The sequence below is a fragment of the Ixodes scapularis genome, unplaced genomic scaffold, assembly GCF_016920785.2.
Source record: "Ixodes scapularis isolate PalLabHiFi unplaced genomic scaffold, ASM1692078v2 PGA_scaffold47__10_contigs__length_4178495, whole genome shotgun sequence".
NCBI lineage: Eukaryota > Metazoa > Arthropoda > Arachnida > Ixodida > Ixodidae > Ixodes > Ixodes scapularis.
In genome coordinates this window covers 3,169,561-3,188,659 of record NW_024609876.1, presented here as the reverse complement: position 1 = coordinate 3,188,659, position 19,099 = coordinate 3,169,561, and the positions used below count along the sequence as shown (strand labels likewise).

Sequence of the window (19,099 nt, the reverse complement as noted above, 5' to 3'; positions counted from 1 at the left end):
AAAGCAATATTACAAGAGCTTCCTAACGCCGAATTTAATGCTAAGGAAGTCGCAGTTTTTGAATCGTGACGATCAGCCGTTGCGTCTGCTCTGCATACGAGCCAAAATGGCGGCGCCCACAACAATGTCGGGGAACGGAGTGCCGATACTCTAAGCGGAGCTTATTTAGTGGCTCTAGCGATCCCCACGTTACGTCATCAAATTTTGCAAAGGAGAGATTGAATGAAAATGATCGCTATTGTCCTTGATTTACACGGCAACAAAGGAGTTTCTTGTCTAGTGGCGTTGCCTGCGCGTATCCTTGTTTCCCACTATACTCTGTTTCACCTTGTGTTGTACCGCAGGAAAGGCTACAAGTGCGAGCTCCATGCTCTATGGCACACCTCGGCGGCACAGGCTCTCGTGCACCAAGGGCAGCTGCCAACTCTATGAGCTCGCGCTTCTAGCCTTCGCTGCGGTACAACATAAGGTGAAACGGAGTATAGTACCAGTAAGCTCGTGTAAAGTGAACAACATTCCAATTGAATATCGTTGCACCGCTCCTTTAAAGTAATTGTCGCTCAATGCCTCAACTACCCCGTTGCGTCACTAAAATGGTCAAAAAAACAATTGCATTATTCAGAAGGTATCGCATCATTTGTCACTTGCGCAGTGGACTGCGCATATCTCTGGCCCATCTTCTGTTCTTGAGGCAGAAAATATTGAAGAGAACCACACCCGTGAAGGCTAACAAACGCACAGTTGCTGTGTTGCCTACTCCACACCTCGCCGTAACCGCTGGTTGTTCTACACTGTACGATGGTAACTGCACGACCACACGACGTCTAAAGGATAAAGGAGGATAAAGTTTATTTTCAATCAAAAACCGGCAAACAATCCAGCCCGCTTAAGCGTAGAACGCTTGTATGCGGGACATGACAGTAATTATATTTATCTTGTAGACATAAATATAATTCACAATTAAATGAATCACAAACACATACGGCACTTAACATCCTATATGATTAGGATAAAAAAAGGAGAGAAAAGTACAAAATAGTACGGGCAGCTACGAGAGTTCACGTGCTATTAACAAAATTCAACGCGAAATGCAACAACAGATGCAACAATGAAAAACAATCAGTCGTAACGAACTAATAACAAGTCTGTGCAATAAGTAACATCGAATGCAATAATAAACTCAGTCAGTGGTAACCAAAGAAACATCAAACAAACAATTTCCATAAATCAGTATCTACGTACATCTTTTATCGTTCATTACATCATTAGACAGAAAAACACCACCCTTTTATAGTCTTGTTCATCTGCTTCTTGGATGACAGGTTAAGGAGATCTTTAGGTAAGTTGTTAAATATCTCAGGAACATAATACTGCCTTTGTTTTTTTCCGTAGTTCGTATATATTTTTGGAACGGCATAGGTTTCTGTGTGTCGGAGTGTTTTTATTCTGTTTGGTATGTCTCTGAACTCACTGGAAAAATAGTGGCTGGTTAAAACAACAAATTTAAATACATTTTCAAAAGATAATATTCCGACTGCATTCATTCTTTCTTCAGTTTCAAGAGGCTCATATTTAGACCCATATACTATATTATTAACACATCTATTTATGATATTATCGATTTTGTGTTGTTTGTATTTAGCGCATGTTCTGTATATTGTAATACCGTAACGGAGTGCAGATTCCCCCAGTGAAAGGTACACCACTCTCCTCAAATTGATGTCACAGCCACTTTTCAGCTTATAAAGATATGCTGAGACAACACGAAGTTTTTGTGTAATTTGTTCAATGTGATTACCCCATGTAACATGTTCGTCGAAATGCAGACCAAGATAGGGTATTGTTTTAACATTTTCCATTCTTTGGCAGTTGCACTGATGACACTGTCGATCATGAAGAAATATAGGAACATCAAATGGAACATGTTTATGAGGGTTTCGAAAGCACATCAGTTTAGTCTTGTCGCTATTAACAAAAATATAATTATTTTTAAACCAACTCATTAATTCCACTATATCACATTGAAAAATCGGAGCAGCGAGATTATATTGTTCGTGTGGTAGTATTAAGGCTGTGTCATCTGCGTATTGGAATAGATTTGACTTAAGGTTAAGATTACCTATCCCATTAATATAAATGTTAAAGAGTAAAGGACCCAGAGTTGACTCCTGAGGAACACCGAATTTCATTTGAATTGGGTCACTTAGTTGACCCAATTCACCAAGCTTCACCATTTGAAATCTGTTCTTGAAATAATTTTTCAAAAGTGTATAAAATGGCCCCCTGAAACCCATTCTGTATAATTTAGCTAGCATAATTGAATGGTCTATGGTATCGAATGCTCTAGATAGGTCAAGGAACAGTGCAAGAGCGATTTGATTATTGTCTAGCGAGTGATAAATGATGTCTGAAAATTTTTCCATCAACAAAGTCGTGTTTTTTTTGTTTGCGAAACCCGTATTGTGAGGAGTGTGTTAAAGAGAATTTGTCACAGAATGATGTCATCACTTTCGCTAAATGCTTTTCCATGATATGAGTTAGAGTTGGAAGAATTGATATTGGCCTATAATTTTTCAGTTCCTTCTTTTATCTTTTTTTTGTACAGTGGTCTGATGATAGACAATTCCATCCCATCTGGAATATTTCCGCTTTCAAATATGCCATTAAGAATCACAAGTAAAGCATTTTTCAATTTCTCGAAATTACAGTAAAGGTCCCGCACTCGTATTAGATCATGACCAGCTGGCTTCAGTAAAGACATACTAGAAAGTATTTCCTCTAGCTCGCACTCAGTCATCAAAGGCAAATACTTTGATGTCATAGTAGTTTTAGTGTCCACAACGGACTCCTCACTTTTATTTACCATGTTTCTTAAACTCTGTACAGTATCAATAAACGTGTGATTGAAAGCGTTTCCGAGTGCTCGAAAATCTGTTGTTTTTCCAAAAGATTTTGTGATTGCTTCATCAATGTTTTGTTCTGCCTTCAGACCAGCTAACTGTCGTGTAAGTTCCCAGGTCTTTGAGAGTTACCTTGGCATCCTTTGAATTCATTCAGGAAACATTTCTTTTTTGCTAACCGTATCGTTCCTGTTACTTTATTTCTCATTTTTCGGAATTCCTCTCTCAGAACCTGATTACCTGGGTTTTGTTTACATCTTTCCCAAAGCTTGTCTTTTGAGTAGCAGAGCTCCATTATATCTTTATCAATCCATACATTTTATCTTTTCTTGAGTATTTTTGTTTTTCTTGATTTCGAATATATTTCCTGGAATTTATCTCTTAGGTGTTGGTAAGCAGTGATATGGTCATATTCAGTAAGCAAATTCCAATCATAAGTTTGAATTAATCTGTCAATATTTATGTTGTCAAAAATAATTGCATTTTCATTTTCCACATACGAGTTATCACCATCCTTTTCTTGGAGTAGTGTTGTTATTATAAAGTAGTGATCATCAACTTTTTGTTTAATAACTCCAGATAATACCCTCATTTCATTTACTCTTACAATGATATGATCGATACAACTTCTCGTCATACTATCCCCTGAACATTCCTCTCTCGTATAGCCTTGGACAGTATTTTTCATTCCAAATTCAGCTAATATGTTTAGGTACTCCGATGATCCACCTCTAAAAAGGTTTTTAGCATCTATGTTGAAATCACCTGCCAAAATCAGGTGAGGGCTATTGTTAAATTTTTTTTAAGAGAGAACTGAATTCTTCGCAGAAGGGAGCTACGTTGTAGGTTGGAGGACTGTACACAGCACAGACTGTAAACGACTCATTTTGTCGGTATATTGATGCTACTACCACTTCTGCAGTAGCAAACGTTATCTCCAGGCGCTCTGATACCCCAGTCATCCCGTACAAACATCAAAACACCCCCTCCTTTATGTTTTTCACGACAAAGATAATGTGAACTGAAATTATTTAATTTGTATCCTAAACAGGAAGCCTCATCAACATTGATTTCGGTCAATATTAACGCATCTAGGCTATTCAACCTGTCTGACAAGTAGACATTCAATTGATCCCAGTGTTTCTGCATACTTCTAATATTAACATGTAACAGTGAAAAAGAGTTACTTTCATAATCTGCTTTAGTGCGTTCTATAAAGTCATCCCAGTCAGGGAATGATTGAAATGAGTTGTCCATTTTAACGAATTCTGTACAGGTCTCTCACACTTTCGATTCGGATAAAAGCAGCATTCTCTTTTTGCCTTACAAATATTTTACCATTACGCATCCATACAAATTTATATGACTTTTCTTTGGCCGGATTCTTTGTCTCCCACAACAGGCTCCGAAGAGCTCTGGTTATATTTTCGTTAATGTAGATTCCTTCTTCTCTGAGTGTTGTCCTTTGCTCCGTTCATAAGTCTCTGCTCGCTTTTTCCCTGAACCTAACCAAGATCGGAGAGACTTTTCCTTCCTTGGCTTTGAGCCTGTGTGCGGCCTCAATCTGTTCGGGAGCGGGAACTGGTAGTTCAAGTCGTGATGCGAGTTCCTGAACAAGCTTCGTTATATCTTCGTGCCGCTGTTGCTTTATGCCGTGAATCTCTATATTCTTTCTAGGAGAGTACATTTCAGCCTCGTTTAGCGCACTTCTGAGCTCGACGATTTCGTTGTTACTCTGTTCCAGCCTGGTTGCTAGGTCATCTGATTTCTTTTTCAGTTCCTTCATTGTGTTTTCTTGCGTCTTTAGCGTTGAGAGAACCTCATCATATTTAGTGCTGAGCTCATTAAAGCTCTTTTCCATTCCTTCCACTGTTTTTGTTTGGTTCTCTATTTTTTCCATCATGATGTCGCCTTTGCTGGACTGTGCGCTAAGCGATTTTTCTACACTCTCTATCTTTCCCAGTACATCACTCAATTTCTTATCTATCTCTGACATCCTTGTCATGACAGATACCAAGTTACAGTGTTGGGAATCTTGAGTCACCAGGTCGCCTGGTGACTGACTGCTTGATCGCCTACTGTGCGTTTTGCACGTGGCACAATGCCAGGTTTTTAGAGCTTCAGCAGTCATGCTTTTATATGATGTTTTTGTCGTTCCGGAACATTTTCCTACGTGGTAAATGTTACCACATGCAACGCATTTAATACTCAGGACATCCCTAGTCAAAGTTTTAAGGCACGCCAAATATTCAGTCGTCTGAGACATTGTACGCTTAAAGAAGAACAAAACAAGCAAATCGGCAGTCCAGCAGAATGCAGTCAAACTTTTTACGTTAACATCGCTTTCTTACCTACAAGATGGAATGTAGGCGATTATTCCCAGCACCGACTCATCACCGGACTGCCATCCGGTGCCTTGGGTCGGACGCTTTTGTAAGCGAGGACTGACGTGGGTTGACGTCACGCTTCCAGGCACGCCTCCCAGTTGTCACCGTTCGCTGATAGCAGAATAGCCGCGGTGCCTTCTTGTCGATGACAGCACATATCCACGCTGAGTTACGTTCCTTGAGTCGACAGTCTAAACACAGTTCATAGTTCTGAATCAACACAGTTCATACTTCTGAATCAATACTTCTAAATGAAGATTAGTAGGGGAAGAGATCCTTTTGTTCAAGTTTGAAGGTGGATGGATGTTGCCTTATCGCGTCGACCTGTAAAGGTTGTCAACCTCTTGCATTGTGTGGTGAAGACTGTGGCGCTTGAACTGTATAGACTTCGTCCTTTTGTGTTGGTGGAGATGACCTTGAGATTGAGACTATATAGGGAGGTGGACTAAATAAGTTATCTGAGTGTGGGACGTCGTCCTGTCTATTTTCTGTCCCTTCTACGTTTTGATATTTCTTCTCTACCCCAGTCTCAGATTAATTCAACATTGTTAATATTCACCAGCTCGCCTGCACCCTTACGATTTTTCCCCCTTCTGTCTCCACACTGCCTCCTTCTATAATGAAAAAACGGTTAAAGTACAGGCGAGCTGGTGGATATTTACCATGATGGAACTTAACCCGAGACTGGGGTAGAAACAGAAACTTAAAAGTAGAAGGGACAGAGACAAATGAAGAAGAGAACGTCTCCTTCTATAATTGCCTTCTCTCACCTCTCTCCCTCCAATTTTACCTCCTCCTCCTCCCCCTCTCCCATCCTTTACGGAAGTTCTCGTGCTGGGGAGTAGGGAGCAGATGGAATGCTGAAGAGAGAAAAAGTTTTCCTCCTCTCCTCTCCAGCATTCCGTCTGCCTTTTCCTCCCCTGCCCTCCTTTCCCTCGAAAGCTGGCCTTTTTTGCATACTCTCGCTCCGGACCGCCAAGTAGGCATATCCGGTATGAGCAACGAAAAAATATTAAAATATTTCAACCTGCAACTAGTAAAAAAATAGAGGGGGAGAAAACGAGAATTCCATACTGGAATTGACAATATTTCAAGATGGCGGCACCCTTGTGAAAAAACGTGCAGGCACTCAGGCATCACTAGTTAATTTTTTTTTTTTGTTCACGTGAAAACAGGCAAACACGTCATCATTGCTGTTAATTCACATCTGACATTTTTTGTCCAGAAACAATTTATTTTCTATTAAATACAGCAAAGTTGCTCCAAATGTTGTATTCAGAAAATGGAAGAGCAAACAAGACGTCACTGCTGGTCACCTTCGTGCAGATAATCACTTGACGAATTAACATGATGCAAGCACGACTCAATTATTAAAACGCGATTTGATCTTACGACAGAATCAAGAAAAATTATCACCACTAGAGTTCCGTCCAGACGGAACCGGTAGTCACCGCCAGAGTTCCGTCCAGGCGGAACCGCTCATTCACACTGGAAGCAGATCTGCGCTCGCAAAGCGGTTGCTCCCACTGCTGCTGGGTGAGTTATGAATTTCTGAGCGTCTGAAGTTACTTCTACGCAGAAGCATCGAGAACGGCCACGAAATTGCGGAGCGAGTGCGGCCGGCGTCAAGCTGCACTCGCGCCACGCTTTCCGGATCGTCGCGTGGAAACTCAAGCTAGGTTAGATATTTTGTTTTTCTTTTAAGTCAGCGTTCTTCATTGGGTTTTGTTTATTTTTTATGGTGACGTTAGACCGCACCACCAACTGAAATAGGTGGGAACGTACGCCGTAGGACGCGGCCAGCTGAAATGCCGGATCGAAGCTTTGGCATACATTTCTCGCGCGAACGAAACGCCACTTCGTTTAAAAATTGGTTTCGGTGACATCGGATAACGCGAGGACCCTTGCTCTTAAACACTCCCGTGTTTTTTCATGCTTCAACTAAGTTGTCTCCCGCGTGACATAACCCTACCCCGACACGTGTAAGAAAAAATGCATAAACGCGCACCGATGTGACATGGGCTACGGAAGGTCGTGCGGCGTATGTATATTAAGGGTCCATATCACAAGAATGAATGACATTTTAGCGAACGGCGACATTTGAGCGAATGGTCGTTTTAGCGAATAACGGGGGCGCGCGTTAACCCATCCGTCGCGCTGCGCTTTACGCCGCTTCGCGGCGACAGTCTGCGGCAACTCATTACAAAAATATGAACTCATTTGGCCCACCCGAAAACGCCGCTTCGCGGCGTCCGACTATTCGCTAAAGTGTCGTTCGATGAAACGTGGGCGTTCGCTAAAATGTCATTCGATCAAATGAGTGCCTCCCGTATATTAAATACTTTTGCACATAGAGGCGCCTTTACTTAGATCCGTATCGTTTCATCGACACAGGTTTCGTCGACACCGACGTTTCATGGACACTCGTTACGGAAACCGCACGCTGTTGCGGCGTTTTGTCGCGTGTGTATCACGTGACGCGAGCGCACCCGGCCCACCTGTTCATGCCGCTTCACGACGACAGTCTGCAGCGGCTCATTTCAGAAAAAGCTAATCTGAGCTGTTGATGTAATGAACTATCGATTATACGGTCTGTTGATGAGTTGACAAAATGTCGCGCGATAAGCTGATTGCTGCGAGATCGCAGTCAGTCTGACGTCTGCGAGATCGCATTCCGCATTCTCGCGGATGCCTTTCATCCCTTCGCGGCTTAATCGAGACCTTTTTCCGGGTGTCAAGAGACTATGTTAAAAATCGCTGCTTCCTTTCTTCGTTTCACGGGAACCGGAACACCGTATCCGCGTCATGGCTTGAATTAGAAAAACGTACTGCGGAGCAGTGAACACTTTTCACCGCGAATACAGCACGGCTACCACGCCTAGAAGGACTCTCGGCGCAACTGAACGAACCGCGATCGGCACTGGACGAACCGGAAGCGTGAAGCCACGTGAAGCCTCGCTCCGAATGACGAAACCACTTGATGTCATCGAGTGCGCTTTGCGAACGCGGATCCGCTTCCGGTGTGAATGAGGGGTACGGGCAAGAAGGATAGAAGCATAGGAGAGGGCATGACGACAGCCGTGTAGCCTCCACAAGCCATGCTCCCTTGACGCCTCGCCTCTTTCTCATTTTCCTCCTTACTCTCCTCACTTACGACGCCAACGTGACCACATCACGTAACCATAGCTAGCCTTCGTCTAACTGTGGGGTACTAGAACTCACCACAGGGTAGCCTTCGATCTGACAAAACCTACCGGACGGAGCGCGCGCAAGCCTGCAAGGAGTCTTTCTACAATCACCCATCCATCTAACACGTGACATGTCACGCGCACCAATAGCCAGAGAAATCTACGGTCACGTTGGCCGCAACATCGTTTAAAATTTTATGACTAGGCTTCACCAATATTGCAACGTGCCCTCTCCTAGTACTTCTAACCTCCTTGGGTACGGGAGCCAGAGTTGCGCGTTCACCCCCGGGGCGCCGGCTTTCCTGCACGGCGTGCGGAGTCTGCTCCTCACGTGACTGAATTTGGGGAATAGCGGCGCCGCGCGTTCGAGGCGCGCGGCTCGCTCAAAAGCAGGGCAACGTACGCCGGGGCGCGCGCGATGTCTACTTTCCTGCACGGCACTTGATCCGGCTCCTCACGTGAACGGATCTCAGCGAATAGCGGCGCGGCGGCACGTGGAAAACAGACGCGCAACTTATACAGGAACTCTAGTTCCAGCAATCCTATAACATTTCTACTGCTTCATGGAAAACAGTTTGTCCAACCTCTACAAACCACGCATCTCTGGCCTCTATTACCGCATATGTGCATTAAAAATCTCCTCCCATGCAGGTGTTTCTTTCAGATTTTTTTTTTTTTTTAGTGTTTGTAGTTACTGGGAGCCAGACACAGTGATTGCGGTACATATAATTTCCAAAGCTTTATTTAGGAATGACAACCACTCTAATACAAGACATGTGGCTGGGTGCACTGTCGCAGTGGAGGAGCACTCCCTGTCTCCACTTCCCACGACGTTTCTCCTTGATTGCAGCGCATGATTTTGTAATTAAGTTCGCGTAATAAGAACGCTGTATTGTGACTCCACCTTGTAAATAATCGAGGGAAAAGCAAAAACAAAAAAACCTTGGCGTTCCAAAAATATGACCAAGAGCTCGTTATTGTTCCTATAGCTTGGACACGAAAAGCAACAATACTCTCTACTGGGCCCTCGGGACGGAACAAACAGGGCTCTACGAGGCTTGCTGTTGTTCCGTCTGGACGGAACCCTACTGGGCCTGCTATCGTTCCGTCTGGACGGAAGTCTGCTGGGCCTGATCGCTCCGTGTAGACGGAAATCTACTGCGTCTGCTACTGTTCCCTCTTCACAGAACTCTAGAGGCACCGCATCAAAAAGCGAACTCAGCCGGGGACAAACAAATGCTGAAAAAACTCTTTTATAAAAGACACCATTAAGAGATGAACAAGCGAATTACGGAGTAACTGAACGGAACTAAAAGATGAGCGTGTAAGCGTTGATGTTATATAGACAAAATAAAGAAAAAGACGGACAGTGCAATTTCGCAAAAAGCTCAGCCCTCAATTAAAAAAAGTATTTCGTCGTACAGTTGATCGCTTAATAAAGCCATCCGCAATGCCATTACAGTTTATTCTGCGGGTGAGATCTTTGTCCACGCAGAAGCGCAGCATGATTAAAGCGAGTCTGTCCCTTGGTTGCGATGATTTAAATACGTTTTTATCGGACGAAGACAGGAAAACGATCCTTAATTCTGGCGTGCATGATTTGACAGGGATGGTTAGTGCAATTTTAACCAGCTTAGGTATTTCTGGCAAGAGGGCCCTTAACTCTTCGCCATTAGCGCCCGAGAATACAACATCCTGACATCTGCTGATTGGTATATTCCGAACCTAACACCGAACCTAATGCTCAGAAAGTCGCAGTTTTGAATCATGACGATTGGTAGCTGCGTCTGCTCCAGGGACCCCGGAACCGGGGGGAACAATGCCTGCACCCCTTCCCCCTTCCCCTCCGTGTTCCCCTTGCTGCTCAGCTCCGCCAAGCCACGTACTCGGCTAAGGGCAAGCAAGCGGCTCTCTGTTGTTACGGCTGGTTGCCCACCGACAACACAACCCTCGCCCACAAAATTCCAGAAAAAAAATTACGAAGTAAAGCGCGAAATACATGTACGACGAAACCGACCGATCCGACGTCCGATCAGGCGATACGACGGTCGGAGGCGAGGGTTTTCAACACTCTCCGGTGCTGCGAAAACCCTCGCCCCCAAGGTCGTTCCGGCAGTCCGCACGTCGGATCGGACGGTTTCGTCGTACATGTGTTTCGCGCTTAAAGGCCGACGACCAGAGTTGAGATTCTGCAAGGCAGAACATCCTCCTCACCATAGGGGAGGAGGAAACCGGCAACGGTGGACCTGGTAGAAGGGGGGAGAGGAGGAGCAAGGGAAAAGTGGAAAACGCGAACTAGTCGTCGGTCTTTAAAGCGAAGCGTCAGTAAACCGCGGACGACGCGACAGCTTCAAAAAATGGGAAAGAGAGAAAAAAAAAAGAGCCGGCGCCTCGGGCTTGCATAGCACAGTGAGGGAGTCTAGGGTGCCTTCATGTGCGCACATGAAGGCTCCCTACCCTACTCCACACGCGGGTTGGACATCAGGGGGAACGTGCAGCGCACTGTTTTTGTCCACACAGCCAGCCGGCTTCTTCGTGTTGCTTATATTTTGAGCAACGACGTTTCTCCAAAAACACAAAAATTCCTCCTATTTTTTTTTTTTTTTTTGGGGGGGGGGGGGGGCACAGGGCCGGTCGCGAGGCGGGGAGACGGTCTGCGCGAGAAGAAAGCCCTTCTTGAACGGAGACTGCCTACAGATGTAGCGAGTTGAGGGGGAAAAGTTTCCCAACTCCCAAGGCAAGAGAAGGGCGACACAGGTTGTAAAGGGAGAGATCGCACTGCAGTCTGTGTTGAAGCGCTGCTACCACGGTGGTCGTCGGAGACATCAAAGAATCGCGGCATCTTCGCCGGTATATGTTTCTGAAACACAATTTTGGGTCTTGGCGAGCCAGCCTGCTATGTTCAGGCGGGCGCCCTATCATGCACCCAGACGGTTTCAGCCTATTTTCAAAGACGACCATAAAAAGTGAAAGCCGTTTACAACTCCCTGTAACGCCGAATTAGAGCGCAGCTCTTAAGGAGGAGGAGGGAAGGGTACGGGGGGGGGTCAACTGACCGGAGGGGGGTCACGTGACCTGGGGGTCGCGTGACGATGACAATGCCGATGATGTCATCACTGACGTCATCAGTGACGATGACGATGCAGATACCGATGACGTCATTAGTGACGTCACTGATGACTTCACCAGTGATGATAACGATGACGATGCGGATGTCGGTGACGTAATCTGTGACGTCATCTGTGATGATGACGATGACGATGCGGATGCCGGTGACGACATCAGTGACGTCACTGATGACGTCATCAGTGATGATAACGATGCGGATGTCGGTGACGTCATCAGTGACGTCACTGATGTCGTCATCAGCGATGATGACGATGCGGATGCCTTTGACGTCATCAGTGACGTCACTGATGACGTCATCAGTGATGATGATGATGACGATGCGGATGCCGGGGACGTCATCAGTGATGACGTCGATGACGATGCGGATGCCGGTGACGTCATCAGTGACGATGATGTCATCGGGTGGGGGTCACGTGACCTCGGCGGCGGGGTCACGTGACCTCAGGTGAGTCACGTGACCTCGGGGGGTCACGTGACTTCGGGGGAGTCACGTGACTTCGGGGGAGTCACGTGACCTCCGGGGGGTCACGTGACCTTGGGGGGTCCGTGACCTTGGGAGGGGTCACGTGACCTTGGGGGGTCATGTGACCTGGGGGTCACGTGACCTTGGGCATCACATGACCTAGGGGGTCACGTGACCTTGGGGGTCCCGTGACCTTGGGTTGACCTTGGATACGCCGACGGCGACGCCGACGCCGCTCAAGCCGGAAACGGGCGCCTAAGAGCTGCGCTCTAAAACAGGAAACTTGCTGAAATAAAAAAGGGCATCGCCACTGAAGGTGCTGGAACGAGAGGGATGTTTATAGAGCGCAGCTCTTAGGCGCCCGTTTCCGGCTTGAGCGGCGTCGGCGTCGCCGTCGGCGTAACCAAGGTCACCTCAAGGTCACGTGACCCTAAGGTCACCCCAAGGTCACGCGACCCCCCAGGTCGGGACACCCAAGGTCACGTGACCCCTTGAGGTCACATGACCCCTCCCAAGGTCACGTGACCCCCCAAGGTCACGTGACCCCCCGAGGCCACGTGACTCCACGAGCTCACGTGACCCCTCCCAAGGTCGCCTCAAGGTCACGTGACCCCCCAAGGTCACGTGACACCTACTCCCAAGGTCACCTCAAGGTCACGTGACCCCCAAGGTGACCCCCACGAGACCCCGAGGTCACGTGACCCCCCAAGGTCATGTGACCCCGAGGCCACGTGACCCCCTTCCCCCTCCCCCCCCAAAGTCACGTGACACCCTCCCCCGAGGTCACGTGACCCCCCCTCCCGAGGTCAGGTGACCCCCCGGAGCATGTTAAAGAATGAGGGGAAGAGGAGGAGGAGCAGGGGTCTACCCTCCCCTCAGTACCCTTCCCTCCTCCTCCTCAAGAGCTGCGCTCCATTTCGGCGTTACAGGGAGTTGTAAACGGCTTTCACTTTTCTTCCTCGTCTCCCAGAGTCCATCTGCTTCCTCCCCAGCCTTCCTTCTCCTCGCCCTGTCACTTCTCTGAAACGGCAGTTGTAGATCTGTCACTGTAAAATCCGCGTACGGTTTGTTTGGACATCTCAACATCAAAGGATGTACTTTTTGTTTTGACGAGTGCAACGCTAAAAATACACAGTATTTAAAGTTTTACACTTTTAATCATTATGGCTACCAAAAGGACGCTCCTTGATGCGTGGTTGCGGGGGCCCAAGAAATTGGCAGTTTGTCAGGGAAATACCCAAACCTTCGGCACGGCAGCAGCGGACCGTATCATACCAAGAGACACCCAGAATTTACAAAAAAATCTGGTAGGTTTTGTTTCAATTTTGTGTGTGTGCATGCGTAGCAAAGCAAGAGGGCATTGTCGAATCTTAGGTTGCATAAACTGCATTGTATGGAGTTCACGATGTTCCGTTGTTCCACGAAATAACCGCATAAAACAGTTTTGTAATATATTGCGAAGGTATTTAGCACACAGACGTATTTAGGTGGTGGAAGTAATCAGTAAAATTTCAATAAAATAGTTCACTAAACAAAACAAAAAAAAAATCTTATTTTTTTTTTTTATTTTGCGTATAAACACCAAATGATATTTTGAGCCACTGTGGCGTTAATTCTGGCGAAATAAAGGCTATGTTATGTAATATTGTATTTTATTTTTATTCCACCCATTTTTTCAGTTATAATAAACGCCTCAGTTTCCCAGAAAAATGTTTGATAGTTTCGCGAAAAAGAGATTTCGCGAAAATTTACCCATAAAAAACTGCTTCTTTTTTTTTCATTTTCTTTCTTTCCCTAAAAAGGTTTATTTCCTCATTTTCAAAAAAAAAAAAAAAAAAGATTAATCCACCATGTCCGGGCATCTCTGTAGTAAATCGTAACACGCACGTTAACAAGAAAATTTGCGCATAGAAAAAATCGCAAGGGTTCAGGCGAGCTGGTGAATATTAACCATGTTGAATAGAAGGGACAGAAAATAGACAGGACGACGTGCTTGAGACATCGTCCTGTCTATTTCCTGTCCCTTCTATGTTTTGATGTTTCTTCTCTACTCCAGTCTCATGTTAATTCAACATGGTGAAATTTGCGCGGTCACTTCAAAGGGCTAACGAAACATCTTACGTGAACTCCCGGTAAAGTATGTCAGATCCCCTAACCGCTAAATTTAGCGGAACATTTCCCCCGCTAAATTTAGCGCAAAAATTACCCACAAAATTTAACGGGAAAATTTCCCCCGCTACCTTTAGCGGGTAAACCTCCCATAATGCAACGCGCGCGGTTACACCGACGCCGACGCCGCTCAACCCGAAAACGGGCGCCTAAGAACTGCGTATACAACAGTATAAAATGTTTATTTTGAAAAAAAATATTTCCTAATATCAGGTGCGCTTCAAAGTTCTATATCAAAATATAGCGCACAAGCGTGTTTATAATAATGTCGGCCAAAGCAAGAATGCCTATTCAACTATCGCAGAGCGCGATTCGGTCTTGTCCATTGGTTATGACAAGGCGTGGGGCTTTGTCGTTTTCTTCCTTGCTTCTGTTTGGATGTCAGAAACGTTGGAATATAATAAACATTGAATAGATACGCAACATGGCGAAAGCAATAACCTAAACCGTAATGCGGCTTACTTTCTTTTCACCGATAACAATTGCCTTCGATCGGGTTCAGGCGAGCATCATGAAGACGATGTTCGCTAGCCGTCTTGTCCGCGAAGTTTTGATCACGTGATTATCAAAATATGGCCGTTGTGAAATAGAAACCACTTTGACCCTCAAGGTGCGGTGCTCAAATCAAAGCTGCCGACCCCGGCACACACATAAAAAATTCCAGAAAGTACTTGAGAGAAGCTCATTTTAATAAATAAAGTGTATTAATTTACTAAAATTCTAATAATTTCATGCGGTTTATAAAATATTTCGTTACAAAAAAGTTAACACTCACCCCATGGGGTCCGACAACTCTCCAAAACTATCCGAACCTATCCGAAACAGTAGAAATTCGGCTTCCCTTCTGAAACATTCCGAAACCCGCAAACCCGAAACTCTAAACCCGGGTTTCGAGGCCAAAACCTGTTTCGGAAAAAGGTTTGTCCCGTCAATCGAAGTGATGCACAGCAAGAACGCACCCAGAACTTTTACTGTTTTGATTTGTTTTGCAGGATTGTTGTGTACATGTTATTATCCTGATCCGTTTTTCTTTATGGGGCAAAGGCTTTGTAGGCACCACGCCTTTATCTCTGCCATGGACTCGCAAAGCAAATAACAATAAAAACATGTTGCTCGCGTCCAGTCGTTAACAGTTCGTGGTTATCAACCGTCGACGACTCAGCGCGGATTCCGCTACTGATCTGAATCAGCGAGCCGTGTTTTATCAGTTTAGCTAGAAAGCTGAAGGGCAAGCGCAGTTCGTGCGATTTTACGTCAATTATGACGTGCGTGTTGCTGAAACTTTCATTCCACCCGCGGTGTCCGCGTAAGTGGAGTGGTTCTTAGAGCTGCGTAGCCCTGTCTTAAATAGGTTTCGAAGGAGGGGGGGAAATTGGTCACATTACGGAATTAATTTTTTAATTACCTTCCTTTTCTCACAAGCATGGGCACCGTTGATCTTGACGACGTCATCCGCTGCTCCGAATGCGCCACCACCGCGGATTCCCCGGCTGCCATGTCCGCGCATTGCCAGCGCATGCACGGCGACGTCTATACGGCTATCCGCTGCTGTGACTCCTCGTTCTTCACCAGAAACCTCTACCACAGCCATTGCCGCAAGGTACACCCCGACCGCTTCATCTGCGACCAATGCAAGGACACCTTCAAGACGCGGGCCTCTCTGAACGCCCACCGCCTCACGTTTGTCAAGACGTACGCCTGTCCCCTGTGCGGGGTCCGGGCCGCCAAACTGCCGAGGATGAGGCGGCACATCGAGAAGAGCCACGCCGTCATCTTGGATCAGGGCTACATCCTGGTGGGACTCCAGCCGACGCAGAAGGCCGACGAGAAAAGGACGCGCGTCTTCTTCCGGAAGCTGCTGAAGCTCGTGGTCCCCTGCTGTGCGCTCCAAGCTGCCCGTGCCACGGCGAATCTTCTAATCAGCGACGAGTTGGAACGGTCGTACACATGCGGTCTGGTCAGTCGAGACGTCTTCGACTTGGAATTTGGGGAGTCTCAAGAGCCTCCGCTGCTGGGCCGAACGGGGTCTCCGGAAGAAGGCGTAGTCCCGCAAGATGCGCAGGAAGATCCCGAAACCGCGGAGAGTGCTTCGGGCTTCTTCGACGTCGTCGCCGAGGAGACCGGGCCTACTTCCACCGACGAACTCAAGGTTAGCAACCTCCTCAACTACGCCCTGACCAAGACAGTAGCAGCTGTTGGCATCTTTTAACAAAAAACAGATGGACGAACGGAATAAAGAGCTTGAGACCCACATGTATTCAAAGTGTTTTTAGCGATCGCGTGTATGAATATTCACTAATCCGGGTGTCGAGTTGACAAAGCGGAGTTTTTACAGGACTTGTACGAACATCGCATAGAACACAGGGTCTCTTAAGTTATTCCTAGGACGACTTGAAGGCGAAAGCCAAGGTGCCGATGCATTAAAGAAAGACACATGATTTACTTTGTTTCACGTTCTCTTTTTTGATATTCTCTTTTTTTTTTAATTCTCTTAATTTCTTTCATATGGTGTTTCCAGATTTCACGCACACAATTCCTCGCAGTCCTCATACATCTCTTTAATAGACCGATCTCACCAGCCAGTTTGACTACGCCACCGCTGCCGCAATGCATCGAGGGATCTTTAGTGTTTTTGCGCGTGCGACGACCTGGCTGGAGCTCTGCGCGTGCAGGGCACGAACAGCCTCGTGCACTGCCGATTGCCTCCTGTGAACTAAAGTTATGGCCGCCTCGCGCATGCGTCGAATGCTTGGTGAGATAGGTCTATTCTTAATTCACTTTGATTCCTTTTAATTCGCTTTGTAGTCCCTCTTGATTCCCATTGACTACCATTGACTACTCTTCTAAGTTACTCTTAATTCACTTTTCTTCCTCTTAATTCGCTTTGATTACTCTTAATTGGCTTTATCATCCTTCTTGATTTCATTGCCTCTGATTCGCCTGAGTGGTCACGTAAACGTTTTCGTACCCTTCGTGTCGCCGACGTGTTTTCGCTCAAGGACTTTGATGGTCGACTGAACGATGAGACATATAAGGCTTTCGCCTTAATAATCCAAGCGTGTCAACAACCTGATCTACATCTACGCAATGTCATCATGCTAGGATGGCGCCAACTCAGCAATCAGGCCCGACACCAAGCACCATTTGACGCTTTGATTGGCCACGAGGCCTACGCTGACGCAGCACTGATTGGGCACGAGCGCAGCGCCAGCGTTCGATTGGCCCTCGTGGCCAACCAAAAGCCTCGAAGGGCGCTTGGTGTTGGGCCCGATTGCTGAGTTGACGCCATCCTAGCATGATGAATCTATTCAGAATAGATTCATCATGCCATCCTAGCATGATAAATCTATTCAGAATCGTTCTGCCCGTTTCATACTCTCGAACTATCATCGTACAGCCAGTGTAACTTCCATGAAATCGTCCCTCTCCTTACCTGATCTCTCTCGCCGAAGAAAAATATCTCGTCTATGTTTATTTCACAAGATTTATTACTCTAACCCCGCTCCCCGTGAAGCATTGTTTTTAGAACCATCGTACATATCATCACGTGTAGACCATGACCTGAAGGTAGGAGGAGGAGGAGGAGGAAAAACTTTATTCAGGGAAAAGGCATGAGTGTCTTCTCTCTGGTCGGGAGCCCCTAGTCCAGGGCCCCGTTGGCCTCTGCTATCCGCTTAGCCCGAGAGATCAGCATTCGCTGGTCCTCGGGCTTTGCGCTAGACAGCGCAGCCTCCCAGGAGGTAAAGGATGGGTCAGGGATGGGAAGGATGCCTTGCCCCGGTGGAGAGGGGCAGGCCCAGGTAGAGTGGAAAAGGGAAGGTTCGGGGGATTGGCAGCCGGGACAGGTGCCCCGGTATCTGTTTGGGAAAAATAGATGCTTGTGGTACAAATTTGGGAAAGTGTGTGTTTGTATCTGTCGCCACTCAATCCCTTCCTGCCTAGATAGGTCCCTGTGCGGAGGGGGTAGTGTTCTACGCTGTGATCTGTAAAATGCCGTGATTCGATTGTACGTGTGAAGCGGTGTTGGCTCTGTGCGTAAGTTCGATGTGGTCATGTTGTGATTCTCCGGTGCCTCCCCTTCCCCATGCAACGCCCGGCCGGCTATTTCTCGGGCGAGTGCATCCGCACTCTCGTTGCCAGAAAGGGAGGTATGTCCAGGAGTCCAGACTATCTGGATTGCGGGTAGTGTGCTTTGATTAACTGTGTTTAGAATGTGTCCACTTCGTTGTGAGACGATGCATCGCGCGAACGCCCTGCACGCTGGCTGTGAATCAGTGATTATGGTACAGGTCTTGTCTGTGTTTTCAGTTTTACGCGAAATCTGTGCTACGGCTAATGCTATTGCCGCTTCTTCGGCCTCCGCGATCAATGTGGGAGAGGCGAGAGACGCTATCGCTTCACCTCGTCCAAGCGAGTCGCAGACGACTATGCACTTTGCCTCACGTGGGGAAGTGTACTCCCCAGCGTCAGTGTAACAGACGTCTGGGTCGTTTTGATATTTGAGCCTTAGGTAGCGGGTACGCGCGAGGCGTCTACCTGCATTAAGAGTGGGATGCATGTTCTTTGGTAGGGGCAAAACTCGTATTTTAGCCGCAATGCTCGGTGGGACAGATTTTAGCTGTATGCAGCCCTGTTCTTTATTAAGTGGTTTGTAGCCCAGCCTGGCTAAGAGATTTCTTCCAGGCTGTGTGTAGCTGAGTCTTGTACGCTGTCCAACAGCCTGAGCCTCAATCAGTTCTTCTATAGTATTGTGAATACCAAGTCGAAGAAGGCGCTGCGTGGATGTATGCTGAGGCAATCCAACCGCCGTTTTTATAGCAGTTCGGAGGATCGTATTGAGAGTGTCTATCTCTCTGCGTTTAA

The 19,099-nt window shown here is 46.6% G+C and overlaps 1 protein-coding gene across 1 annotated transcript; it reads left to right on the top strand.

The window, feature by feature from the left end:
* The first annotated feature begins 15,483 nt into the window (after window positions 1–15,483).
* On the top strand, window positions 15,484–16,483 carry LOC115323872. Its single transcript, XM_029984381.3, has 2 exons — window positions 15,484–15,542; window positions 15,659–16,483. The coding sequence occupies exon 2, from the start codon at window positions 15,660–15,662 to the stop codon at window positions 16,443–16,445; it is 786 nt and encodes a 261-aa protein (XP_029840241.2). The 5' UTR covers window positions 15,484–15,542; window position 15,659; the 3' UTR covers window positions 16,446–16,483.
* The last annotated feature ends 2,616 nt before the right edge of the window (window positions 16,484–19,099 follow it).